Genomic DNA, 21,999 nt, shown 5'->3' on the forward strand with positions numbered 1-21,999 from the left:
AGTGAAGTAAGTCAGTCGGAGAAGGACAGACACTATATGTTCTCATTCATTTGGGGACTATAAATAATAGTGAAAGGGAATATAAGGGAAGGGAGAAGAAATGTGTGGGAAATATCAGAAAGGGAGACAGAACATAAAGACTGCTAACTCTGGGAAACGAACTAGGGGTGGTGGAAGGGGAGGAGGGCGGGGTGGGAGTGAATGGGTGACGGGCACTGGGGGTTATTCTGTATGTTGGTAAATTGAACACCAATAAAAAATAAATTAAAAAAAAACAATGAACTATTGTACAATTAATGGTATTTAATTATTGCATTATAATAATTTATAAACATAACCTTTTGTATGTGTGATTTGATATAGCAATCACACTGCTAGTACTTCTATAAGTACTTTACATAAGGAATATTTCAGGGCTTAGTCACTCTAATAGATCTGGCATTTGCTTTCTTTTTTTTTTTTTTTTTTTAAGATTTTATTTATTTACTCCTGAGACACAGAGAGAGAGGCAGAGACATAGGCAGAGGGAGAAGCAGGCTCTATGCAGGGAGCCCAATGTGGGACTTGATCCCAGGACTCCAGGATCATGCCCTGAGCCAAAGGCAGATGCTCAACTGCTGAGCCACCCAGGGATCCCTTGCATTTGCTTTCTAATCATTATTTTTCCTCTGAATTGTTAGATAAGTTTGGTATTTATAAAGTTATTTTATTTATTTATTTATTCGTTTATTTGTTGTTTTATTATTTTTAAATCTCATCTCAATTCTTGGGGGAAAATGTACAACAAAACTTCATTCATTGGGATCTGATGAGTTTGGATGACAGCTTGATTAGAATTTATTTTTACATTTTGCACAAAAAAATATTAGTAATCCTCTTTAGAGTCCAAAGAGATTCTAGTAATTATTTAGTAATCTTAAGAACAAAAAGGTTTTACAGGTGCCTGGGTGGCTCAGTCAGTTAAGCCGCTGACTTTAGATCTCAGCTCAAGTCTGGATCTCAGAGTCTTGAGTTCAAGGCCAATATTGGGTTTCATGCTGGGCATGGAACTTACTTAAAAAAAAAAAAGGTTTTGCAAACACACTAGAAAGTACAAAATAAGTACATTTTATATGCTAATTAGATGTCCTTCGTTTTCTTTAAAAAGTAGCTTCCAAAGATATTTGCATTACAATGTTAATTCTGAGTTACTTTAAAGGCTTAAAATGTTTTAAAAATAAAGATTACATGAATTATATATGATTAATGTACACTACTGCTACCACCTCTACCTCCACATTAATCAGGATTAGTGAGAAATGAGTTTATATACCATCATTAATTGCATTAGATATGCATTAACTAAATTTTGAAATATTCAAAACATTATATACTAATAATTTTTACTCATCTTTTCAGACACAGATAGGTCCTTGTAGGTAAATCTGAAAATCAGTCTAGCTATACACTTATTCCAATAGCTTATCAATGTATATGCATATAATTTTTAGGACTGTATATGAAGCCCACTATTTCTGCTGAAACAAGAATATCTGCATTTTGCTGATATGTCTCCAGCTACTAAAAGTCCTAAAAGACCAAAAGTTTTGTCAATGTTTTTAAATTGTAATAAAATTTACATAGATTTTTAAAGACTATTACATACCTAAGAAATTCTGCATATCAATTTGCTTCAATTGTAAAAACAAAAGGCTAAATTTCTTAACTTATGGTTTTTAGAGTAAGCTATATTTACATTTTCTAAACACTAGTTCTGAACTATACTCAAGTACATAGTATAATAATCTACTAGAGGTTAATGATTTAATAGAGTACATATGAAAACACAAATTATAAAGTGCTAGGTAAATAAAAGTTCACACTATATGCTAGTCAGAAACAGTTATTGGTAAACATAGATCTTTTAAGATTTTCCCAAATGAACAGAAAAAGCAAATAAATACATACAAAAATACTGACCTCAGTTGCAATTTTTTGTCCATTTTCTTCCATGATGCCAAACTTTAAAGCTGCAACCTATAACTAAATGCTAAATAATGACAAAATTAATCACACTGCCTTTACTTCTGACCACTGATATTTATATATTCCTTTCAAACTACCTCAAAATTAGCCACAGCATTTCCTAAAAGTAGCAACAATATGTCATACTTGAAATCCATAATAATCCTATGGAAAATTCAAAAAATTTTACTTTTTGTAAGTGAAAGAAAAATGAGTTAAAGATAATTTATCCGATTGGTATAATCAATTTTGTTTCTATGATAGAAATCATAACTCCACTAAATTAGTTCACTTTTAAGTGTTGAAGAAAAAGCACAATCCTGCTCAGTAAAACTTAAGAATCAACTCTTTACTATCCAAGGTTCCTATTACATTCTAAGTAAAACAACTTTTCATTGTTTCTCCTTTCCTTTCTTCCTCAATGTGTCAGGTGTCTGTTTACATAAGGCAAATATCACCAGTATGTAAATTACACCACTGTCAATTTTTAACTTGCTCTTTCACTACTGCAGCATTTCCATTCTTACACGGAGTAAAATCCATAATACTCAAATATTTCTTCAACTATACAAATACAAAACCTATTTGCATTATAATTTTTAGATTAAAAATTGTTCAGTATTATAGTAGTCTTTATATAATGTCAGTAATTTAGAAAACATAATGATCTAATTAGTATAGCTCTAAGATCCCCTTTGAATGTGTGGTGCCTCAATTTCCCATTCCTCATCTCTGTGCTAAACTGCTCTACCACTTTCTGCTATAGCCATTTCCTCCACTTAAAGCTAGACAGAAGTTAAAGATATTCTATTTTTTAAAGATTTATTTATTTATTTGTTTGTTTGTTTGTTTATTTATTTAAGATAGACAGAGAGAGAGAGGGGCAGAGACACAGGAGGAAGGAGAAGCAGGCTCCATGCCTGGAGCCCGACGTGGGACTCGATCCTGGGACTCCAGGATCGCGCCCCGGGCCAAAGGCAGGCGCCAAACCGCTGAGCCACCCAGGGATCCCCCTATTTTTTTTTTTTAAGATTTTATTTATTTATTCACGAGAGACACAGAGAGAGAGATAGAAGCAGAGACACAGGTAGAGGGAGAAGCAGGCTCCACGCAGGGAGCCTGACGCGGGACCCGATCCTGGGTCTCCAGGATCACACCCTGGGCTGAAGGCGGCGCTAAACCACTGAGCTACCAGGGCTGCCCCGCCCCCCTTTTAAGATATTCTATTAAAAGAAAAAAAGAAAACCAAAGTTATTTTTAAAACAACAGAGACTAGTATAAATGCCAGGTAAGGTCCACAGGCACTAACCATTAATAAATATTCAATACCAAGGAGATCGGGGGCAGAAGTGAAAAATAAAGGTACCATATAACTCTGTAACTTGCCACTAATATTTAATACATACAATACTCAGGCATTGTGATGAGAACTGGGTACACAATGTTGCACAAGACAAATACAGTCTGTTTCTTCATGAAGTTTATCCTCTAGCTTGGAAGACACCTTATTCAAATAACTCAAGAAAGAGTATAAGTATGTAAACTGCTATGACTTAGGGTACAAGAGAAAAATATCATAGGAAAATGATGATACCTATGTCAACTTAGTTAAACTCAAATATATTTCCCAAAGTCCCTTAATCTGTATGGTGCTAGGTTAAAATTGCCTAAATACAAAGTCTGCATAAAACTTGAAAGACACAAGAGCCATCACTTTCAGAAAATACTCAGGGTTAAATGTGGTAAAACAGAAACAGAGAAATAGGTTCCAGTTATCCTCAATCTTCCCCTTTCTAGGTCAGCTCTTCCTCACAACTGCTGATCCTTCTGCACAAAAACAGGCTCATGCTCTCCACCAGACTATCTATCTATCTATCTATCTATCTATCTATCTATCTATCTATCTATTTAGAGTTCAATTTGCCAACACATAGTATAACACCCAGTGCTTATCCCAAGTGCCCCCTTCAGTGCCTGTCAACCAGTCACCCCAACCCCCCGCCCACCTCCCCTCCCACCACCCCTTGTTCATTTCCCAGACTTAGTAGTCTCTCATGTTCCATCACCCTCTCTGATACCTCCCACTCATTTTCTCTTCTTTCCCCTTTAATCTCTTTCACTATTTTTTATATTCCCCAAATGAATGAAACCATATAATGTTTGTCCTTCTCCGATTGACTTACTTCACTCAGCATAATACCCTCCAGTTCCATCCATGTCAAAGCAAATGGTGGGTATTTGACATTTCTAATGGCTGAGTAATATTCCACTGTATACATAGACCACATCTTTATCCATTCATCTTTCATTGGACACCAAGGCTCCTTCCACAGTTTGGCTACTGTGGACATTGCTGCTATAAACATTGGGGTGGTGTCTCGGTGTTTCACTGCATCTGTATCTTTGGGGTAAATCCCCAGCAGTGCAATTGCTGGGTCGTAGGGCAGATCTATTTTTAACTCTTTAAGGAACCTCTTCACAGTTTTCTAGAGTGGCTGCACCAGTTCACATTCCCACCAACAGTGCAAGTAGGTTCCCCTTTCTCCACATCCTCTCCAACATTTGTGGTTTCCTGCCTTGTTAATTTTCCCCATTCTCACTGGTGTGAGGTAGGATCTCATTGCGGTTTTGATTTGTATTTCCCTGATGGCAAGTGATGCGGAGCATTTTCTCATGTGCTTGTTGGCCATGTCTATGTCTTCCTCTGTGAAATTTCTGCTCATGTCTTTTGCCCATTTCACAATTGGATTGTTTGTTTCTTGGCTGTTGAGTTTGATAAGTTCTTTATAGATCTTGGATACTAGCCCTTTATCTGATAGGTCATTTGCAAATATCTTCTCCCATTCTGTAGGTTGTCTTTTAGTTTTGTTGACTGTTTCTTTTGCTGTGCAGAAGCTTAAGCTTTTTATCTTGATTAAGTCCCAATAGTTCATTTTTGCTTTTGTTTCCCTTGCCTTCATAGATGTATCTTGCAAGAAGTTGCTGTGACCAAGTTCAAAAAGGGTGTTGCCTGTGTTCTCTAGGATTTTGATGGATTCCTGTCTCACATTTAGATCGTTCATCCATTTTGAGTTTATCTTTGTGTATGGTGTAAGAGAATGGTCCAGTTTCATTCTTCTGCACGTGGCTGTCCAATTTTCCCAGCACTATTTATTGAAGAAACTGTCCTTTTTCCATTGGATAGTCTTTCTTGCTTTGTCGAATATTAGTTGACCATAGAGGGGCCATTTCTGGGTTCTCTTTTCTGTTCCACTGATTTATGTGTCTGTTTTTGTGCCAGTACCACACTGTCTTGCTGATCACAGTTTTGTGGTACAACTTGAAATCCAGCATTGTGATGCCCCCGGCTCTGGTTTTCTTTTTCAATATTCCCCTGGCTATTTGGGGTCTTTTCTGATTCCACACAAATCTTAAAATTATTTGTTGCAACTCCCTGAAGAAAGTCCATGGTATTTTGATAGGGATTGCATTGAAGATGTAAATTGCCCTGGGCAGCACTGACATTTTCACAATATTAATTCTTCCAATCCATGAGCATGGAATATTTTTCCATGTCTTTGTGTCTTCTTCAATTTCTTTCAGAAGTGTTCTGTAGTTTTTAGGGTATAGATCCATTACCTCTTTGGTTAGGTTTATTCCTAGGTATCTTATGCTTTTGGGTGTAATTATAAATGGGACTGATTCCTTAATTTCTCTTTCTTCAGTCTCATTGTTAGTGTATAGAAATGCCACTGATTTCTGGGCATTGGTTTTGTATCCTGCCACATTGCCGAACTGCTGTATGAGTTCTAGCAATCTTGGGGTCTCCACCAGACTCTTGACTGTGGACAGAGAAAGACTGCTACACAGGGAGGACAGCTTTCTATATACCTTTCCATCAGCTCGATTACATGGTCCAGTTCTGGCTATAGGATATGCCTTGTTTCCTAGATTCCTTTCAAAGCTCTGACCTTTGTACCCACACTAGACATTCAGGAGGGCTGCTTAGTGACTTTTCAGGAATCCTTCAATACCCTTTGCTTCCCCCCAACACTCTCTTTTCAGATCTTTACTTACCCTACTTTCCCCATAATTGTGAAAGGTCTTATTCCTATCATAAATCCCTTATTGTATAATAGTGAAAGGTTCTCTTTCTCTACTGAACCTTGACTGATAATAGTTTTTGGTACCAAATGTGGTTCGTGTAACAGAACCACTGAGAATAATCTGTAAGCAGCTTCCTGATCCGACTCGATTTAAGGCCATTAATGACCCTATTACCAGTGGTGAAAGAGATACTAGTAGTTCACCATGCTAAGACAAAAAATCACTTAAACTACTGCCTGTAGGGATCCCTGGGTGGCGCAGCGGTTTGGCGCCTGCCTTTGGCCCAGGGCATGATCCTGGAGACCCAGGATCGAATCCCACATCGGGCTACCGGTGCATGGAGCCTGCTTCTCCCTCTGCCTGTGTCTCTGCCTCTCTCTCTCTCTCTGTGACTATCATAAATAAATAAAAATTAAAAAAAATAATAATAAAAAAAAAAAAAAAAAAAAAAAACTACTGCCTGTAAATATCTATACTCAACATAAGGGTTTGAGTGATCAAGTAGTTGTTGGCACAAACATTTTACTGCAAATTGGCATATAGTGTTGTTCACTTATTGCTTCTACAATAACTAGAAAACTTAAAGAATGAAAATAATAAACTGGAGACCCTATATTCACAGCCCATAGTCCAGGTAAGGTACAGAAAGCTTCTATGACACCCCTAAAACAACTTATCTCTTTTAACTACAGTCAATATTTCTGAAAAACAAATCCAAAGTCTGATCCTGTCATGGGCTTCAAATAAAAAGCAAATTGAGGGGCACCTGGGTGACTCAGTTGGTTAAGTGTCTGCCTTTGGCTCAAGTCATGATCCCAGAATCCTGGGATTTAGCCCCATATCAGGCTCCCTACTAAGCAGGGAGTCTTGCTTCTCCTTCCGCCTCTCCTCCTGCTCAAACTCTCTCTCAAATAAATGAATGAAATCTTAAAAAAAAAAAAAAAAAAGCAAATTGAGTTTATAATTTCATAGGGTCCTAGGATCCTATACTCTACATATTCTTAGAATCTCTATATCATAGTGCACATTCATGAAAATATGCCTGAGGATTGTAGTAGGCTGAATAATGGCCCCCAAAGATATAGGTCCTAATCCCTAGAACCTGTAAATGCTACCTTATTTGGAAAAGGGGATTTTACAAATGAAATTAAGGATCTTGAGATGGGAAGATTATCCTGTATTAGTGAATGAGCCCAAAATGCCAACAGAAATGTCCTTAGACAGAAAAAAAACACAAATACTCGAGAAGGCAGTGTGAAGATAGATTCAGAGAGAGATTTGAAGATGATGGCTTTGCAGACTAGTGATTTGGCCACAAACCAAAGATTTGCAACCACCGAGATGGAGGACAAAGGAATGGATTTTTCCTTAGTGCCTCCAGTGGGAGCGTAGGTAGCCCTGTTGACACTGATGATCAGCCTAGTGATGATTGATTTTGGATCTGGTCTCCAAAACTCTGGGAGAATCTATTTTTTAAAAATTTCAGCAACCAATCTGGGATAATTTGTTACAGTAGCCACAGGATATCTATATTTTTTTAATTTTAACAATTTTAATTAAAATTTAATTTAATGGTCTCCATTCTATGTCTACTTAGGCAGAAAACATTTAAAATGTTTAGGAGGAAAACTGGTTAAAATGAAGTTTTCAGTACTCAAAAGAATCAATCAGTTGGGATCCCTGGGTGGCGCAGCGGTTTGGCGCCTGCCTTTGGCCCAGGGCGTGATCCTGGAGACCCGGGATCGAATCCCACATCGGGCTCCCGGTGCATGGAGCCTGCTTCTCCCTCTGCCTGTGTCTCTGCGCCTCTCTCTCTCTCTGTGACTATCATAAATAAAAAAAAAAAATTTAAAAAAAGAATCAATCAGTTACCAAGAAAGCTGGCTTATGCTGAAGAGTGCATACAACAGTTCCCCTCAGATAGTTTGTGCTTAATAAATATATATTTTTAAGATTTTACTTATTTATTCATGAGAGACACAGAGAGAGGCAGAGACACAGGCAGAGGGAGAAGCAGGCTCCTCGCAGGGAGCCCGATGTGTGATTCGATCCCGGAACCCCAGGATAACCTGAGCCAAAGGCAGATGCTCAACCGCTAAGCCACCCAGGTGTCCCAATAAATATTATTTAAAATAAATGCCAGACTCAGGAAAAAATCAAGGATACCAAATAAATGAGATATTGCTCTAATGACATTCTGTTATGGAAAATTTGAAGCCCATCCGCTTTGTTCACAAAACTAAATGGTTAGTAATAACACTTCCATAGGGAAGATAAGTGATGACGTTTTAAAATATGAGGTCCGGAGCCGATGACCAAGAAAGAATTCTTGAGATGTCTCTGGTACAAAATGGTGGGTTTTTTTTTTTTTTTCATTTTTTTATTTATTTATGATAGTCACAGAGAGAGAGAGAGAGAGAGACAGAGACACAGGCAGAGGGAGAAAGAAGCAGGCTCCATGCACCGGGAGCCCGATGTGGGATTCGATCCCGGGTCTCCAGGATCGCGCCCTGGGCCAAAGGCAGGCGCCAAACCGCTGTGCCACCCAGGGATCCCCCAAAATGGTGGTTTTATTAAAGCACAGGGAAAGGGCAGGAATTGCTGCTGCCCCAGGCCTGTGAGTGGCTGATTATATACCCAGAAATTGGGAGAGGTAAACAAAAAGGAGATTCCAGGATTTTTAAAAATTTTTTCAGCTGTGCTTTGTTCTCAGCTAAGCCCTGCTACCTCATCATAAGGACCTGTTACAAAGTAATTCTACTAATGCTTATTTTAGAAAATATTAATTTCTTTACTATTTTAAAGGACATGAAAGGCAAAAACTACAGATCGTCACTATTTTTATTCATGTCTTTGTTTTTATAACCTAAAATATTAGTAGCAGTAATTAGACACAGTTTATAATCTAGAAAACAATTCCCAATTTAAAATTTTCTCTTTGCACTAGACTATTCTCAAATTGACTCCTTTAAACAGGATTTATTTCCCATTTTGAGGTATACTATGTGTATCAAAACATGCCATCTAAAATATACCTATCTAGGGATCCCTGGGTGGCGCAGTGGTTTGGCGCCTGCCTTTGGCCCAGGGCACGATCCTGGAGGCCTGGGATCGAATCCCATGTCAGGCTCCCGGTGCATGGAGCCTGCTTCTCCCTCTGCCTGTGTCTCTGCCACCCCCCGCCCCCCCGTGTGACAATCATAAATAAATAAAAATTTTTAAAAAATAATAAATAAAATAAAATAAAATATACCTATCTATATGCAGAAAGTCAAACATAATATATTCATTCTATAAGATAGTATTGTTCCCGAAGCACTAGCATTAATAAGAAGGTTCCAGCATTTTTTAAATGTTTAAGTATTAAAATGTACAAGGATAATTAAGAATAATGTTTAGCTATTTATTTAATTCAGGCTGAGGATAAACTGAAAGATCAGGGGCCTTAAGATGTTTTTCTTTGTAGCACTCACAAATGGTAAAACTTTTGGAAAAATGTGTCTAAAATTATTTACCTGAAACTTGATAGAACATATAAAACTAGATACTATTTATGGATTTATGGTTTGACAGGCTGTCAAGGACAAAAAAAAAAGCTTTTGAACTCTAGCTATTAACTCTGCTTGGGCTAATTAAGGGAAGATTACAACCCTCCCCTAAGGACAAAATTCCATTGTTAGAATTCAAATGCTATGTAGAGGTTGTTTTTTTTAACTACCACCCTTTCTACACAGGAAATTGACACCACTCCCAAGTAAACCTACAGTCTTAGGAGTTTTTATATTCCATGGGTTTATAAACTACATAGATTATGAGTACATTTCAGTTATGCTTGTTCAGTATTTATTGTTCAAGTCTCATGTCACTCTGCCTCCCAACTATGGGTCAGCCTTCAGCCTCTCATAACTCTATCCTCCATAGAGCTGAATAGATCTGATCACATTCCTTCCTTTTTGTAAAGTTTAACGAATTCCCTATCAATAGAAGATAGAGTACAAACTCACATAAAACAGTCCCTCACCATCTGGCCCTGATCTAAATTTTCTGTCATAAACTATGACCTGTCTCAAACATTTTTTCTTCATGCATTCTTTGAACAAATATCCCTATTTAAAAAACACTCTTTCCGGGAGCCTGCGTGGCTCAGTGGTTGAGCGGCTGCCTTCAGCTCAGGGCGTGATCCCGAGGTCAGAGGTCAGACTCCCACATTCGGCTCCTTGCCGGGAGCCTGCTTCTCCCTCTGCCTGTGTCTGTGCCTCTTTCTCTCTGTCTCTCATGAATAAATAAATAAAATATTTTTAAAATAAAAATTAAAAATACTCTTTCCTTGGGGCACCTGGGTGGCTCAGTTAAACATCCAGCTCTTTTTTTTTTTTTTTTTTTTTTTTTATTTATTTATGATAGTCACAGAGAGAGAGAGAGAGAGAGAGAGAGGCAGAGACACAGGCAGAGGGAGAAGCAGGCTCCATGCACCGGGAGCCCAACGTGGGATTCGATCCCGGGTCTCCAGGATCACGCCCTGGGCCAAAGGCAGGCGCCAAACCGCTGCGCCACCCAGGGATCCCAACATCCAGCTCTTAATCTCAGCTCAGATCTTGATCTCAAGGTCATGAGTTCAAGCCATAATTAGGCTCCACGCTTTAAAAAATTTTTTTTCATTAAAAATTTCCTTTCCCTTCTTTACCTGTAGAACTTCTCACCTTGTATCAAAATACAAGTCTACTCTCAGTGAAGTGTTCACAAGTTTCAAGCAGATTAAAGCTTCCATCAATGTGATTTTATACTTATATTTTGTGGTACTGGTTATGAATTTTATCAATTTAATTTTTTTACATACGTACATTTCTGTGTTTTATTCATCATTGTATTTCCTACATCTCCTTACCAGTGTATGTCATATAATAGGCATGTAGTCTATGTTGATTTATAAAAGAATACATAAACTGTACAATATGTAAATTCTCAGAAGGGAAGAATGATCCTTGAGAATTAAATCTCTGTATATAATACATAAAAGATACAGGCACCCATGCCAAACTGGTTTTCATTAAATGTTTTCTAATAATTGTAACTTCACAAGTTAAATTAATAAAAGAACATTTACTGAGCACCTCCAGCATGTCAGACATTGCACCAGGTGCTTTACAGGCATTATCCTATTCAAATCTCATTTCATCTGTAAAATGAAATCACTCGTTTTACAGATCTAAAAATCTGTAGTTTCTGAGATAGTAAGTATATAATTTCTTGCATGAAATGTCAGAGCTCAAATATAAAGCAAGATTTCTCTCAGTCAAAGCTACCAGTTCATGGCTTATAAATTTTTATAATAAGTCTTTCACATCATCTTTGCAGCAAAGGCCAAGTGTTGAAGAACATCTACATTTTAGAGGGCCAGTCAGCATAGTATATTAGAATATACCTTAGACTCAGATTGCCTAATTTCACAGTCTGTCCCCACCCCTTGATAAATCAAAGTATTTAACCTCTCTGCCTCTCCTTTCTCTCATCTATAATATGGGTAGAAAAATAGTATGTACCTCACAATATGGTTATTAGGATTAAAAGATAACAATCAGAAGAAGTGGTTATAATACTACAGTGCTTTATTTGAATATTCACTGAATACCTTTGTAAGACTCATGTTAGAAAATGCTACTAGAAACATTGTTTAAAATTGGCCTTAAGGGGATCCCTGGGTGGTGCAGCGGTTTGGCGCCTGCCTTTGGCCCAGGGCGCGATCCTGGAGACCCGGGATCGGGTCCCACGTCGGGCTCCCGGTGCGTGGAGCCTGCTTCTCTCTCTGCCTGTGTCTCTGCCTCTCTCTCTCTGTGTGACTATCATAAATAAATAAAAATTTAAAAAAAAAAAAATTGGCCTTAAGGGCAGCCCGGGTGGCTCAGCGGTTTAGCACTGCCTGTGTCTCTGCCCCTCTCTCTCTCTCTCTTTGTGTGTCTCTCATGAATAAATAAATATTTTTAAAAAATAAAATAAAATTTGCCTTAAAAAACATGAATTCAGAAAAAACTTCGTATCGTTTACAGAAAAAGTAGGTAGAGCAGGTATGTAGTTGTATGTAGACACTTCTCTTATTGGAATGATCTTTTTTAGCAGTTTACCTGTTGTGACCTTAAAGTTTCAGCTTCGTCTTAACTCTAATTTCTACTCTATTTCCTGATCTAGCATACTTGTTCAATCAAAACACTTCTCTCTAGACAACAACTGGGTCTTTGGTTTTTGAGTGTTATCTCCCATGTGAATGATAAACTAGTAAGAATTCTGGGTAGCCAGTTTGATAAAGAAACTGAGTACCATTCAAGCTTATAAAGTAAAAACTCTCATATTTATATACCAATCACTCTCAAATCCACATAACAAAAGACATTTAAAAATTCATGGGATCCCTGGGTGGCGCAGCGGTTTGGCGCCTGCCTTTGGCCCAGGGCGCGATCCTGGAGACCCGGGATCAAGTCCCACGTCGGGCTCCCGGTGCATGGAGCCTGCTTCTCCCTCTGCCTGTGTCTCTGCCTCTCTCTCTCTGTGTGACTATCATAAGTAAATAAAAATTTAAAAAAACATTCATTAAAAATATATAATCACAGCACTATATTCCTTCATTAAAGCAGACAATTAAGTTGAATGTACTTAGGATTGACCTGCTTTTTAGAGGGTCAATATCTAATATTTAGCTACCAATTCATATTGATCTGAACTTTAATAATGAATTCATACACATGAATAACAATATTAACTGCGGGTTTGATGATGTTCAATGACATTATTAACTACTGGTTTGATTTCAGTTATGCAGACGGGTCTGCAATTTACTCTTAATTTTTTTGCAATTTCATACACATACACAAAAATTCCACAGCAGGTTAATATCAAATACAAAGTTCCCTCTCTAAAACTTTCAGGAGAAGGAAAGAAGCTTAAAAGTTATTATACTTCACAGGTACTGAATGATAAGACTTGACTTTAACTGAGGTTATTTACATTTATTCTAATGTGTATCCAGTCATTCATTCATCATATTGAGTTCCTATTGTATGAAAGACCTATCTGAGAATACAAATTACATCCATTTCAGATATAACTGAAGCAATGTAAAGAGTGTGTGTAGAACCGAGGGCCAATTATTTGAACTATCTGACCTTTAATATTCTCATCTATAAAATGGGGCTGAAAGGAAATAGAATATGCTACCTGCAAAGTATGCACTTCAGCATATTGGTTATTTCAAGCTGTAGGTACTTAAAAAAACAGCAAATGCAAGGGAGGCTTTCCCCAAACCTCCCTTATCTACCTAAAACCAAATCCTCTACAAGGAACTCAGTTGTCATAAATCTCCTCCCCAGAGGAGTTTCAACAACCAGGGAGGCCTGACTCATTACCGGAGAGCAGATTAGAAATTAACACCACACCCAGATAAACCTTGGCACAAACTATATTACTTCTTATCTATTCTTTTAAGGGCCCATTCATTTTCCTAAAAATCACTTACTTTCCCCTAAGAGGCCTACATCTCTCTTCCCTTTTCCCTCCTAAAGTGGTATTTAATCCTGATTTTTTTTTTTTTTTTTTTTTTTAGATTTTATTTATTTATTTGACAGAGAGTGCACAAGCAGAGGGGCAACAGGCAGAGGAGAGAGGGAGAAGCAGGCTCCCCGCTGAGCAAGGAGACGAGAACCCTGAGATCAAGACCCTGAGCCAAAGGCAGCGGCTTAACCAACTGAGCCACCCAGGCACCTCTGAATTCTAAAGCTACTTCTTTGAGTTATTCAGTTTTCCTAAATGTATACCTTGTATATATGGAGAACATATGTTTTTTTGTTTTTTGTTTTTTAAAGATTTTATTTATTTATTCATGAGAGAGACACACAGAGAGAGGCAGAGACCCACACACAGGCAGAGGGAATGCCCCTAGGGTGCCTGATGCGGGACTCAATCCCAGGACCCCAGGATCATGCCCTGAGCCAGAGGCAGACGCTCAACCACTGAGCCACTCAGGTGCCCCTGGAGAACATATGTTAATAAGCCTCTATTTTTCTCCTGTTAATCTGTCTTTTATTATAAGAGTTTCAGCTAGGAACTTAGAACATCAAAGAGAAAATTATTTTCTTCCCCTACCCTTTCTGGTGACAAAGGATGCAATTGCTGAGATACCCTATGCACTCTACAGCTCGCAGGTGGGACCCCAGAAGTACTGGCAGAAGCCAGAGATGGGTAAGAATTCTTACCAAATCAGCTTTCCCTGATCTCTCTGGAATGCCCAGTGGAGAGGAAGGTAAAATTTCCTACTATCCCTTCCTTTCCAAATCAGATTAGCAGAAGAAAAACATTTATATTAGTTCTCCGAATTAAGATTCTTGGGAAATTTGGTTTTAGGGTACCCGTTAGTTATTGATCCTTGCTTCCTAAGGTGCAACTATTACCTTCCATTTGTCTCATTTTGTGCCCTAAGAATTTGGGTTGGCATTCTGTCTGCCTGGAGCCTGCAGGTTATTGGTTCCTGGTTGTGCAAGTGGCTCAACCATCAGGTTAGGAGCCTCAAGAATGTGGAGTTAAGAGAATATAAGAAGAAATAATACAGAATAGGGGCTGGACAGAAATGTGAGTTGCACTCCATTGGAAGCCAGCATCCTACTGACTGTTGCTAGCTGTGGGGGGCAGGGGGTAGGATGAGATGGGGCCATGTCTCTTTCTTCTGGCTATTGTTAGTAGTGGTTCTGGACCCTGCGAGGCCTGCATCTTTTCTACCTTCTCTGGGGATGTCTCTTGCATCACAGTTAAGTCATAAAAGGCTTACTGATTTTGGTTTTGAGTCGATAGGTTTATCTTTGGTTTAAAAAAACAACAATTTTTTTGAAAAAAATATTTTTAAAAAGGAGTTCAATACTATCTGGAATATTTACTGTTTGCCCCAGTTGAAACCTGATAAGATATTTGAAAGGATTTTTTAAAGGAGCTCTATGGTAAGTTAGTTTAATTGGAAGCTGGTATCTGGAGCCTGATGGGAGCGGTTTTATAAGGTCCCTCTGTTCCATTTCATCCTGTTCCTCCCACGAGAACTTTTCAGTCCACTGAAATCCTCTTCTTGAACCCCTACTGGCTTTATACTCTGCCAACTCTGGCCATCTCTTTCTTTTTGGCGTGATTTTGCTGAGTATAATCTGGAATTTCATTGGCTTCTTCGGGAGACCTAAGTGCTTCCCAAACTGGCTCCAAGACCTCTCTCCCTTCCCATTGCTTCTGCTCCTTCCTCCTGCCAACTTCATTCAATCTTCCTGAATTCCTGATAGGCCCCTATCTCCCTCTGTCCACCCCTGCAAGGCTTCTCCCTCCCCACCTCAACCCTCAGATGCCTTCCATCACTTGAACTTTAAGCCCCCTATCCTCCACCAAGCTCTCAAAGAGAGTCAGAGACAATGACCCTGACACTAAAAAGGGAAAGGGAGCTATTTGGATATGGAGCAAATGAACTTAGAGTCTTCTCAGGCACCTGGCTGGCTCAGTCAGAGAAGCAGGTGACCCTTGATCTCATAGTCATGAGTTCAAAGCCCCATGTTGAGTGTAGAGATTATGTAAATAAATAAACTTAGAAAAAAAAGTCTTCTCAACAAATAAACTAGTGAGTTTTCTATCATTGTCCCTGATACATGACTAAGAATTTAAAAGAAAAGCTGGGGGCATCTGGGTGGCTCAGTGGTTGAGTCTGCCTTTGGCTCAGGTTATGATCACAGGGTTCTGGGATTGAGTCCCTTATCAGGACCTGCTTCTCCCTCTGCCTGTATCTCTGCCTCTCTGTGCCTCTCACAAATCAATAAATAAAATCTAATTAAAACAAAAAGGACGCCTGGGAGGCTCAGTGGTTAAGCAGCGGCCCTTGGCTCAGGGTGTGATCCCGGAGTCCCAAGAATGCCTTTCTCTGTCTCTCATGAATAAATAAATAAAATCTTCAAAAAAAAAAATCTCATTTGTGTTTGTCTGTATGTTTTAGGTGTGTGGTATTTTTCTACCTCTGGATGGTCTTGCCAAAGAGTTTGTAAAAGAGCTCAATTTAATTGAATTATGGAAATAGGAGTATTATACTAATTTAATATTCTCTGAGAGAAATACAGGAACTAACAGAAATGTTAAGTTCACATGACTCAGGTAATCTTTGGCAAATAAGAATATTGTTTGTTTAGCTAAACAACAAAACCCAACCAAACAAAAAATGGATATATATCCAGAGTTGTCAGCATTAAATATAATGCAGACATAAAGCTCTTCTACCTGGGTTTCCTAGTCAAATAAGCACACGTTATCTGTTACAAAATTTGTCAGCAAGAAAAATAAGATGGCTAGCTGCTTAAATTCTCATAAAGTTTTCATGAGTAATCGAAATGTATTTTTTTCAAAATGTACTTATTTAAAACAAGTGAGTTAATGTAAAACTTTAAATGTTAAAACGTTTAAAAATATAAAAATTCACAAATAAACTTTTCAACGGTAATTCTTTTTTTAAAGATTGTATTTATTTATTCATGAGAGACACAGAAAGAGAAGCAGACACACAAGCAGAGGGAGAAGCAGGCTCCATGCAGGAAGCCCGATGCGGAACTCGATCCCGGGACCCCAGGATCTTGGCCTGAGCCAAAGGCAGAGGCTCAATTGCTGAGCCACCCAGGCATCCCAACAATAATTATCTTTTACAATATGTCTGCTTGAAATAGTTTTCCAAATCTCTTTGGTAACTTATGCCCTGAGAATTTTGTGAAGTGAAGTTAAATTTAAATGATGGATATTCAGTGAATATGTATATTATCACACATAAGGCAAATATAGAAACATTAATTACTAAATGTAAGTTAACCTACTTTTGGCCTCTTACAAAGCAACCAAGAAGCAGCTGCTCTTTCTGCTCATGGGTCCTGTCCCTGTGATTTAATAAAACCACCATTTTGTACCCCACCCCCCAAAACAACCAGAGATACTGGGTCTGTTAGTAAACATGTTCTGTGCCACAATGAAAAAACTGGATCATGGGGAAGCATATACCTGTAGAAATTAGGAAATGAAGTAATCATAAATTTGCCAATCTACAGAATATTAATGTGGGGACACCTGGTTGGCTCAGTCAGTAAACCATGTAACTCTTGATCTTGAGGTTGTAAATTTGAGCCCCATAATAAATGTGGAGATTACTTAAAAAAAGAGAGGGGGGGTGGTTGTAGTACACTTTTTCAGTTAACTAGAATATTGGTGTATGAAAAACATTTCACAATTACTTCCTTCCTAGTTTTCACTAGAATTAAGGTTTCTAAGAGTTAAGCACTCTAATATATGTAATTAAAAAACTAGAAATAAGGGGGGGACTGTATACAAGGCAAGTAGGATGTATTTTGCTATGAAAAATCATGAGATAAGAGGAGAAGAAAAAAAGAGTAATTTTGTCCTAAAGTAGACTAATTGGTTGTTCCAGAATGAGGAAGAGTAGAGCAAAAGACAAGACAAAAACTAAATGGATACAGAAAGCTGGGAAGAGAGAGGAGAAACTTATTTTGAGTGGTCAAGTGGCTAAAACTGAATGCATTAATTATAAGGGAATTTTTATTCCCTTTTTAATTTTATTTTAAAATTAAATAATTTTAAAATTATTTAATAATTTAAATAAAAAAATAAATTTTTTATTTATTTTTATTTTTTATTCCCTTTTTATTCCCTTTTTAATTATAAAAACGAGCCTTAATATAAAATATATACTGATGTAAAACTAGAATTGAATCTATTTCTCCTAAAAGAACAAAGCTTTCTTGAACTACGGGTCTACTCTTGATAAGACTGAATGGGTTTCCTTTATCTTTTAAGTAATCTGTCTAGAAAACAAAGATCCTGTGGGGTTTTTTTGTTGTTGTTGTTCTTGTTAAAAGATTTTATTTATATATTCATGAGAGACACAGAGAGAAAGAGGCAGAGACACAGGCAGAGGGAGAAGCAGGCTCCATGCAGGGAGCCCTGATGTGGGACTCCATCCTGGGACTCCAGGATCATGCCCTGAGCCCAAGGCAGGGCCCAACCCCACTGAGCTACCCAGGTGTCCCAAGATCTTGTGCTTTATCAAAATAACTTCTTGTGATTCCCATTTTATCAGGTCTTTGATTACTCAACAAAACAGTCTTCTCTACTAAAAGAGCTAAGATTTATATATATAACTATGTAACTTTCAGTTATTTGCCTTCAGTGTTTTGTCACCTAGGTTAAATGGATTTTCACAGCACTAGCTATGATCCCATTTAACCATGTGGTGTTTTGGGGGTTTTTTGTTTTTTTTTTTTTTTGTTTTTTTAAGATTTTATTTATTTATGTGAGGTGAGTGGGGGGAGAATGAGCAGGGGGGAGAGGCAGAGGGAGAAGCAGGCTCCCCAGAGCAGGGAGCCCAACGCAGAACTGGATCCCAGGATGCTGGGACCATGACCTGAGCTGAAGGCAGACACTTCACCAACTGAGCCACCCAGGTGCCCCTTAATCATGTGTCTTTTTAATATTGGCAACATTCTCAAAAATCAAATCCTAAATAAAGTCTTTTGAATGTGGAACTTTGTTTTGTTCCAGAGGGTCTCCAAAGAGAGATTTGTTCTCTCTCCTTATAAAAAAAGGAGAGATGTCAAACTAATTAGGCTAATTTGATACGCTAAATGATATAGAAAGCATTGGTAAATAAGTGTGTGTAACTTGCCTAGGTTATATTTGTATGGGTGGATGTTATTGTGTTCTAGAAATTGTATAAAATTTCTTAAAATCTGATATATCTGAATATAATGTTATCAGTCATAATTCCAGTTATCATCTCAAAATATGTCACAGAAATAACCAAATATCCTTGCATTAGAATGAACTCTCATCAGATCTTTAACCATGGCCTTTGACCATGGTCTTTTGTCATTTACAGATAGTTATTTTTTTACACTGATGTTTTCCTGAAAGCTTTTCCAAATTGCTGTGAACCAAAAATGCTTGTCTTAGGGCGCCTAGGTAGCTCAGTTGGTTAAGCGTATGGCTCAGGCTCAGGTCATGATCCCAGGGTCCTGGAATGGAGACCCCTATCAGGCTCCCTGCTCAATGAGGAGTATGCTTCTCTCTGCCTCCTCCTCTTGTCCTCTCACTCTCCCTCTCCCTTGCAAATAAATAATTTTTTAAAAAAATTTAAAAACCTTGTTTCAAAAAGATTCATGGAAAGAATTGTGACAAGTCCTCTGGAATACAGGTTTCTCATAACTTTAAGTTCACACCATTGAACTGGGTAAGAATTTCCAGAACTCCGTGGAAAAAAACTGAAGGTGGGACGCCTGGGTAGCTCAGCGGTTGAGCATCTGCCTTCAGGTCAAGGCCTGATCCCAGAGGCCAGGGATCAAGTCCTGCATCAGGCTCCCTGCGTGGACGCCCGCTTCTCCATCTGCCTGCGTCTCTGCCTCTCTCTCTCTCTCTCTCTCTCTGTGTCTCTCATGAATAAATAAATAAAATCTTCAAGAATAAGATAAATTTAAAATAAAAGAAATAACAGTTCCAAGTAACTACTGAAGTTTGGCTAAAGAAAAAAAATAGGATTTTGTGGGATAAAGCAATTTTTAAAAATGAAAGGGACATATTAAATCTGACAGTAGCCATAGCCAGTCATAATTTTGAAAGGTCTTAAATGCCACCCTAAATAATCTTACATGTATTTTGGAGCCAATAGAGTCACTGAGTATCTCCGAGGGAAGAGTAGCCAGGGACTACTCTTCTATCTTTAAGAAGCAATACGGAGGGGGTGTGGGGGATCCCTGGGTGGCTCAGCGGTTTAGCGCCGCCTTCAGCCCGGGTTGTGATCCCGGAGACCTGAGATCGAGTCCCTGCATGGAGCCTGCTCCTCTCTCTGCCTGTGTCTCTCATGAGGGGAGAGCCTGGAAGGGCGACAGATTGAAGGCCAGTTTGGAAGCCACCGCTATAATGCAAGTAAGAGGAGACAAGCACCACATTTAGCAAGGAAGTAGCGGGAATGAAAAAGAGCGGGCGATGTAAACCGAGACGCTGAAAAAGTAGAACCTACCCTCAGGAGGAAATGTTAGGATCAGAAACGTAAACCTCAAAGTCATTCCCTTGAAGGAAGCAAGCTGAGCTGACCAATGAAAAGAAGTAGGAGCACCAAAAAAAAAAAAATAAATAAATAAAAAATAAATAAAAAAAAAAGAAGTAAGAGCACCAAGTGAGAAACCCTACCCAATTTCGTCTTTACCTATCAAAGTTGAATGTGGACTGCAAACCAAAAAAAAAAACAAAAAACTTCTTGGTTCCATTTCAAAATACTGCATGGGACACAACAGAATAAAAGGTTCCGTCTCTGTGCTACAAAGTCAATGAAACGGTAAGGAGTGTGCTAGGCGAGGCCCACTTGGACGTTTACCGTCATCCTTCACCTCCTGTGAGCCGGCGCTCCCGCCAGGCGGTCGGCGGGTGGAGGGGACGTGGCGGGGAGCCTCGCGGCGGGAACCCTCCGCCCGCGCCCCGCGCCCCGCGCCCCGCGCACCTGCTCCCGCAGCCCCGCGCGCCGGCCTCCCACCCGCCCGTGCGCGTCCTCGAGGCCCGCGGGAGCCGGAGCGCAGGGGGCGTCCGCCGAAGGAGTGCGGGCCGCCGGCCCCCCGGGCTCCCGCAGTCCTCTCGGCCTCCCCCCGGCCGCCCCGCGCCCCCCCGAACCCCCGATGCCCCCCCCGCCCCGGGCGCCCGGACACGCGCGGCCCCCCGCGGCCGCCCGACACACCCCTTTCCCGGGCTCCCTCCCCTCCTCCCCGCGGCACATCCCGCACGTCGTCGCTCCGGGGCACGACGTGTCACTCGGTCGGCTCCCGCGCTCGCGTAGCCGGGCCCCGCGCCCCGCGCCGGCGTTACCTCGGCGCCCCTCCGCCCCCGCACACCTTGCCGTCCGCCGGCTCCGGGAGCTCGTCCCGGGCGCTGCCTCCCCGCCCCGGAGCCTCCGGAGCCGCCGCCGCCCCGCCCGCCGCCGCCGCCGCCGCCCCCAAGCCCGCCTCCCCAGGGGCGCCGCACGCTCACCTCCGGCGCGGCTCCACCCGCCGCGCGCACCCCCGGGGGTGGCTCCGCCCGGCGCCCGGGCCGCCCAGCCCGCTGGGTCCCCCGCGCCCCCGGCCGCGCCGAGCCGCCGGCTCCCGCCGCCCTCGCCGCCGCCAGCCCGGTGCGGCCCAGCGTTTCCGGGTTCCCGCGGTCCCGTCCCCCAAACGCTCCGGCTTCCGCCTCGGCCCGGGCAAACGCCGTTCCCGGCTCGGCTCGGCGGCCCCCGCTGCGCGCTCGGCGGCTGCGGCCCGAAGGCGCAGCGCCCTCGGCGGGGAGCTCCGCGGTGCAGGCGGCGCGGGGGTGGGGGGGCCGGCCCGAGGCTCTGGCTCCCGCCGGCGTGCGCGGCCGCCCGGGGCTCCGACTGCGAAACGGAGGGCAGAGGACGCTGGGCGTGAGCGCGGAGGCGGGATCCGCCGGACGGAGCGGTACCGGCGCGGCCTCCCGCAGGCCCGGGAAGGCCTGCTGCGCCCGACCGACCGCGCGGCTGCCCCGCCCCCTCCCCCCCCCCCCCCCGAGGCCAGCCCGAGCCCCTCGGTGCCCAGCTGAGCCCGACCGCGCGGCTGCCCCGCCCCCCCCGAGGCCGGCCCGAGCCCCTCCGTGCCCGGCTGAGCCCGACCGCGCGGCTGCCCCCTCCCCTCCGCGGAGGCCAGCCCGAGCCCCTCCGTGCCCAGCTGAGCCCGACCGCGCGGCTGCCCCCTCCCCTCCGCGGAGGCCAGCCCGAGCCCCTCCGTGCCCGGCTGAGCCCGACCGCGCGGCTGCCCCCTCCCCTCCGCGGAGGCCAGCCCGAGCCCCTCCGTGCCCGGCTGAGCCCGACCGCGCGGC

General features: G+C 41.4%; 1 protein-coding gene across 8 annotated transcripts in view; it reads right to left on the bottom strand.

Annotated features, from left to right (window-relative positions):
* SLC35A3 (solute carrier family 35 member A3) overlaps nt 1-21,305 on the bottom strand; it is a 55,617-nt gene extending 34,312 nt beyond the window's left edge. For 2 of the 8 annotated variants that reach the window (XM_049111632.1, XM_025417519.3), the window contains exon 1: nt 21,024-21,109. Coding sequence is in view for 3 of the 8 variants with exons in the window: in XM_025417523.3 (XP_025273308.1) it covers nt 1,960-1,992 (33 nt within the window). In the remaining 5 variants the exon portion in view is untranslated. Of the gene's footprint in view, nt 1-1,959; nt 2,034-20,347; nt 20,591-20,997; nt 21,110-21,159 lie in introns of those variants that run through there. The other 6 variants (XM_025417517.2, XM_049111633.1, XM_025417518.3 and 3 more) reach the window with 5 other exon arrangements.
* Between the last annotated feature and the right edge of the window lie 694 nt (nt 21,306-21,999).

Source organism: Canis lupus, chromosome 6 (assembly GCF_003254725.2).
Source record: "Canis lupus dingo isolate Sandy chromosome 6, ASM325472v2, whole genome shotgun sequence".
NCBI classification, from domain to species: domain Eukaryota; kingdom Metazoa; phylum Chordata; class Mammalia; order Carnivora; family Canidae; genus Canis; species Canis lupus.